At 37.0% G+C, this 5873-nt stretch overlaps 1 protein-coding gene across 1 annotated transcript; it reads left to right on the top strand.

Annotated features, from left to right (window-relative positions):
- Nucleotides 1-2315: 2315 nt before the first annotated feature.
- LOC119424416 (ints3 and nabp interacting protein) lies at nt 2316-3503 on the top strand. The gene is made up of 4 exons (XM_037691888.1): nt 2316-2597; nt 2928-3024; nt 3108-3195; nt 3271-3503. Exons 1-4 carry the CDS (start codon nt 2573-2575, stop codon nt 3367-3369), a joined length of 309 nt encoding a protein of 102 aa, XP_037547816.1. The 5' UTR covers nt 2316-2572; the 3' UTR covers nt 3370-3503.
- Nucleotides 3504-5873: the final 2370 nt, after the last annotated feature.

Here is a 5873-nt window from a genome sequence, read left to right as displayed (position 1 = left end):
CCCTGCGGAAGGCGGGGGGACTTGGCCGCTTGTCCGGGTTGTTACCTGTCCGGGTTTTGTAGCAGCAAAGACGAGTTTTCGGGGTCAGGGGGGATATTTAATTCTCTTAAGGTTATGTTCTGGTGAGACGCTACAGCCGCTGGTTGTTCACAACTGTCAGCTGACCCATTTGCGCATCTCCGGAAGTTCATCAACAAGACCCCGGATGTAAACATAAGGACGGAATACAGTCTGAAGATCGTTTGTTGTAAAGATGAGTGACGTGTCAAGAAAAAAAAAAAAAAAAATTTAATTTATTTTTTTTTTTTTTTTTTTTACAGAAAACTTTATTTATCACGAACAAGTATGGCAATTCATAATAGTGTAAATCTAAAAAGGGCATAGCAGAGGCAGACTTATATATGGGAACATCAAAAGACAAACAAACAAAAAAATAAAATCTACATGCCTCTTTTATGATTGTCTATTGCTATTGTTGTTGTTGTTATCCACTGTTGTCATCATTCTTTGTTAAAATCAGGTCTCTCCTGTAAATGAGCCCTCGAGGCTCAATGGGATTAACCTGTATAAATAAAGGTTGAATGAATGGAGAGAAAAAAAATGATTAAAAGAATAATATGATAAAATAAAATTAAAAAAAACTACAACAAGGGAGTATATATTTTAGGATTAGGATTAGCATGCATTAGTGGGCAATTCCATTAACATTTCATACAGGTCTTCATATGTTTCAATATATTTCAGAGATTTCAAATATAATTGGAATTCAGATAAAAAAAAAAGTTAAAAACTGGGGATGATCTTAGCACTCGCTGTTTATGAATAAAGACTTTTGCCAGACAAAATATCACATTACAACCGAGTTCCGAGAACCAAGAAGAAAAAAAAAAGATTAAGCACCGTACGTTTGCAAGCACAAAAGTATGGAACACCAAAATGCTCAAAATTAAATAAAATAATAAAACATTACGAAATAAGAAAAATTTTCATTTTTATTCTTTCAGTTCATAAATGTGTTTTTCATGAAAGCTTATTGGCGTTTTTCATAACGGCTTATCTATCTCATAATGTTACTTTTCAGCAGAATGACTTCAGCTGTCAGTCAGCGTCAGTGGGTTGGAGCTTCACGCCCACTGGCTGATCCTTCACATCCATTAGTTTCCTGAACACCTGCTCACTGGTACAGCTAGTGTTAATCTTGTAAAATGCAAAGGACTAAAACAGCGAGTCCTCCCGTGCGTGCTCCCACGGCGTCAATCGATTGTTGGCAGTCCATCACTTGTTGTCACGACACCTGTATCTTCTAATAATGGATGTGAAGGCTCAGTCAGGCATCAAGGTCCAACCCACTGATGGTGATTGACAGCTGAAGTCATTCTGCTGAAAAGAGTCATTATAAAATAAATAAGCAGTCATGCAAAACACAGTCATGAAATAAATTAATAAAAATAGAAAATGTTCATCATAATGGGCTTAGTTACTTATTTCATAATGCTTTATTTATTTATTTAATTTTGAGCATTTTGGTGTTCCATACTTAACGTCTACAGGTGGAATAACTCGAACTTGTCCATCACACAATTTTTTAAATAATAGATCTCATCTCATGTATACTCATTAAAAACTTTGTGAAACATTAAAAAATGTATATAAAAACACCAGTTGAGTTAAGAATGCGTTAATTGTTTAAATAATGTGAAACGTAAATGTATGGATTGTTGTAGGGGCAGGGCAGCTGACTTGGGTCCCGAAAGTCCCAGGTTCGATCCCCAGTCATTGCACATCCCGTGGTGTCTCTGAGCAGCACACCGTATCCCCAAAATGCCCACTGCACTGATGGGTTGAATGTAGAGATCCAATTTATTATTATAAAGTGAGTTATTGCTAAAGACATTAATGTACTTTACCCGGTAAACACACCATTTGTATGAAAGCCCATTTCCGTCATGAAAGAAAAAAATACAAAGTAAAAGCCCAACAGGAAGTCATAATTTTGACTTTTTAAGTCATAATTATTAGAATAAAAGTCATAATTTCGAGTTTTAAAGTCATAACTAAGTCATATATGACTTTTATTCTCGTGATTATGACTTAGTCAAAATCATTACTTCATGTTGGGCTTTCATTTTTTTCTTTCATGGCGGAAATGGGCTGCCATACGTTTGTGATTTTTGTTCTGCAAGTGTTTTGTTTCTTTGTTTATTATTACTTGTGCGCATTTACTGATCTGGTCGTTAGCTTCCTGACAGATACATTGCACTACCAGCGCTGAGCTTTTTGAGGAACAAAAATAGCAGCAGAGTGAAACCTCTTCTTTTTACACCCATCTATAAATAAAAATGTCTACTAGTGAAGGCGACTGGAAATTAGCACAACAGGGGAATTTAGGGTTATTTTAAACACTCAGCTTGACTGAAATAAGAGCCTACGAACAAACATTGTCTTCTAGTTTTGTTCATCTTACACCTAACATTTACAGACGAGGAGTACTTTACAGCTGTTACCTGACCTGTCTGTGTTACAACCAGAAACACGTTTCAGCTCGACCCGGACATTCCCAACTTTTACTTTCATGGCTGCTAATCCTCCAGGACAAGGTAATGTTAAATATTTAGGACGAACACTTCCGTTTATGTATGTTCTTTGTTTTCAGGGGCGGAGCTACAAATTCTGAACCCCGGATTTAAGCCTTGGCCCCCTTTGGCTAAACGTTACAGCTTCCTAAAATATTAAATCATTATTAGTCTTAAAATTACAAAGAATTTAGATATTTTTATGTATTTTTTTTTAATAGTAGTAAAACCACTTGGAAAATAGGTATTTCACTTTCATTGAGTACTAATAAAATATTATTTTCTGCTTATGATTAACCTATAAAACCGTTTTTACAAGAGCCCTTAACTATTTTTATTTTTCATATTAATCAGCCTTCTCAAACAATGCACGGGCTGCGATCTTGGTTGAACTGAAGAAGGAAAAGGACCGGCTCATCCACAGTCAGTCCATGAACACTCCTGGTGCCAGGTAGGGTTAATTGGATTCTTTAAATATTAATATAATATTTTATTATGTTCTCAATAAAACTGGAACCTAAATGTCTGTTGTAGTATCCCCCTGTCCAGACGGAACATGAAGGACTTTAGAGACAGCGCGGAGCTGCAGCACATTGCTGCTCAGCAGAAAGCTGCTTTGCAGGCAAGACACAAAGCCAACAAAAGTGCAACTTGATCACGATTTGCTGTGAAATAATTTTTCGCGTCTTCTTTTCAGCATGCACATACACATTCTTCAGGCTTCTTCATCACTCAGGACTCCTCGTTTGGGAACCTCATCCTCCCTGTCCTTCCACGTCTGGAACCCGAGTCCTGATCTTCGACTCGCTGGTCACCCCTCTTGTTGAACAACTGTTGTGAGACAGGAACCATGTGTTTGCCTTTGCATGTCATTTTTATAGTTTATCAATAAAAAGGCTTGTTTTTCATTTAATAAAAAAAAAAAACCTTGTGAGAAGCTAAGTCTGTCTGTCTTACATTCTGCATTCTAACAAGCTGACAGTAAAGTTTAAGAGAGTCAGAATGCACGGTGCTAACTGCGAACCCCTCCACAGAAACAGTACAAGCTTTCTTGCACTTTAATCTATGGTTGCGCTGATCATATAATTTGATGCACAGTCTGTCAAGTTATCACTCTGGCTAAAAACAATGGTCATGTTGAATCATTTTCAGTTAATATCTTTGGATGTTGTTGTTTATTTGTGCTTTTAGGTAACATATTATGAAAACTGCAGCTTTATTTGTAGTAAAAAAAAACGTGTTGTTTTGACTAAAGTCAGCACCAACTGGATTTGTTTTACTTTTATTTATTTACAGACCATTAGGTCAAATGAATGTCTGCTGTGATTGAGTACGCTAACAGTGACCTCTAGTGGGAGAGATGAGAATTGCACAATAATTTCTGAAATATTTTAATTGCGTCTAAACTAAACAGGAAGTAACATTCAAGTTCACAGATTTAAAAAAAATAAATAAATTTATGACAATAATAGTAATTTGGTCAAATATGGCAAATAAAGACATTGAAAAAAGTCTACTTGTAAAAACGATTTCATATAACACAAGTTTTGGACTGAATTAAGACAAACTTCCTAGATTTTCTTTCTAGTGTAGTGTCATCACTCTAGATGTTTACAGAAATTGTGAAAACGTTTCCCAACTAATTAACTGTACAAAAACTTAAGAAGACCATTAAAATACATTACCACTGCCTGAAACCAATTTCTAACCTTATAAAGCTGTTGCAAGAAAAGTTATTCTAATTTAAATGAACAAACTTAGTTTAGTTTTTGCTGTGAGACAACTATATATATAAGGCACCTTATCCCTACAATGAAGCATGGTAGTGGAAGCCTCATGCTAAGTCTGAGGCCATGGGTCTACTGGAAACAGGTGGAATGCATAATCTGGGTCAGGGATGGGGTATTGAGTTGAGATGGCTCCCTTTAGAGCAAGAGGGTCAAACTTACAAAAGGGGTCCAAAAGTAAAACCTTTTTCAAACTAAGGGCCAGTTTTAGAATCTACATTAACTCAAGTTAGATACCCGACACATTTTCTTGGTTGCAGGTTCCTCAAAAACAGTTTTATTGGTCTCATTTGACGTTCTCTGTTGCACTTTTGACATAATCAAAGATTACTGAAAAAAATTCAAGCAAAAAAAAGTATTTTACGTTTGAAATATCATCTTGGGGGGCCAGATAAGATGTCAACGAGGGCCACAGTTGGCCCCCGGGCCTCGAATTTGCCATATGTGCTTTAGAGGTTTTCAAGCGGCAAGTCCCACTGGTAAGAGGACCCAGGGCAGACTGGGATTGTCCCAAGGTCCCCCACTAGTACAGATAAGTGGTAGAAGATGGAGGCGTAGATCAGGACTATTTAACTAAATTACTCAGGGGGGCACAGTTACTGAAATCTAATAGCTCAGGGGATGGGACATCCAGCAATTATTGTCATTAAGTGTTTGTTTTATGGTTTAAAATCTAGTTTTATTTAAAAATGAAACCATGGGTGGCCTGAACAGAGTTCATCTGTGGGCCTGATTTGGCCCCCGGGCCGCCAATTGAATAAACCTGGTGTAGGTTTTTTTTTTTTTTTTAAAAGAATGAGAAATTTAAAAAAAAAAAAAAAATACTGCTGTGTGTCATTTTCTGCAAATTTACAATAAATGTTGAAAATTGCCATCTCATGAGAAATTATTTAAAAAAAATGTAATTAATAATGATAAAATACAAAAATTGTGTCGTTCAGAAGGAAAAAAAAAAAAAGCTTTATAATACAAGCACACAGAAGATACTGTTCCAATTCATAACAGAGGGATAAATAAATAAATAAAGTGAAGATGCGTGTTGATGACGTCACAGACGGCAGTTTTCTGGACGCGTGTTTTTTCCTCTGCAGAGATGAAGTGAGACCTGGCAGAGCTCGCTCGTGGCTCCGCCCTCCATTCCTCAGTCAGACGTGCAGAGACAGCCCAGCAGCATCCCGGAGGAACTTCTCCCTGACTTTTCACAGCCGCCACAAGTTTGTCAGCTCCGCATTCAAACCTCTGCTCGGAGAGAAAACGCATCGTTTTCCTTTGTGTATTTTGTCCTCCCTGTCCTTCGCATGGAAACAGAAGATATTTGAACCCTCTCGAAGGGAGTAGAGAGAGAAGAGGTGGGTGTCGGGTACAAAGTTTCTTCTTCTTGCCTTGTTTTACGCATTAACTCTGGATACGAGCTTATTTTATTCGTAGCTGCAGCTCTAGTGTTTTTTTTTTTTTTTTTTTGCAAATCAAGACTTTGGTCTTGCCTGAAAAGTCCCTGAAGAAACTTTGCTGT

Source organism: Nematolebias whitei, chromosome 18 (assembly GCF_014905685.2).
Source record: "Nematolebias whitei isolate Nwh7 chromosome 18, NemWhi1, whole genome shotgun sequence".
Lineage (NCBI taxonomy): Eukaryota > Metazoa > Chordata > Actinopteri > Cyprinodontiformes > Rivulidae > Nematolebias > Nematolebias whitei.
The sequence above is the reverse complement of the archived record's forward strand: the minus strand, read 5'-3'. Positions and strand labels throughout refer to the sequence as shown.

Excerpts from the sequence above, each read along its gene's own strand:
- LOC119424416 (XM_037691888.1), top strand. The coding sequence starts at position 2,573 with ATGGCTGCTAATCCTCCAGGACAAG. Across the intron at positions 2,598-2,927 it reads TGCTAATCCTCCAGGACAAG|CCTTCTCAAACAATGCACGG; the intron begins GTAATGTTAAAT and ends CATATTAATCAG. Across the intron at positions 3,025-3,107 it reads ATGAACACTCCTGGTGCCAG|TATCCCCCTGTCCAGACGGA; the intron begins GTAGGGTTAATT and ends TGTCTGTTGTAG.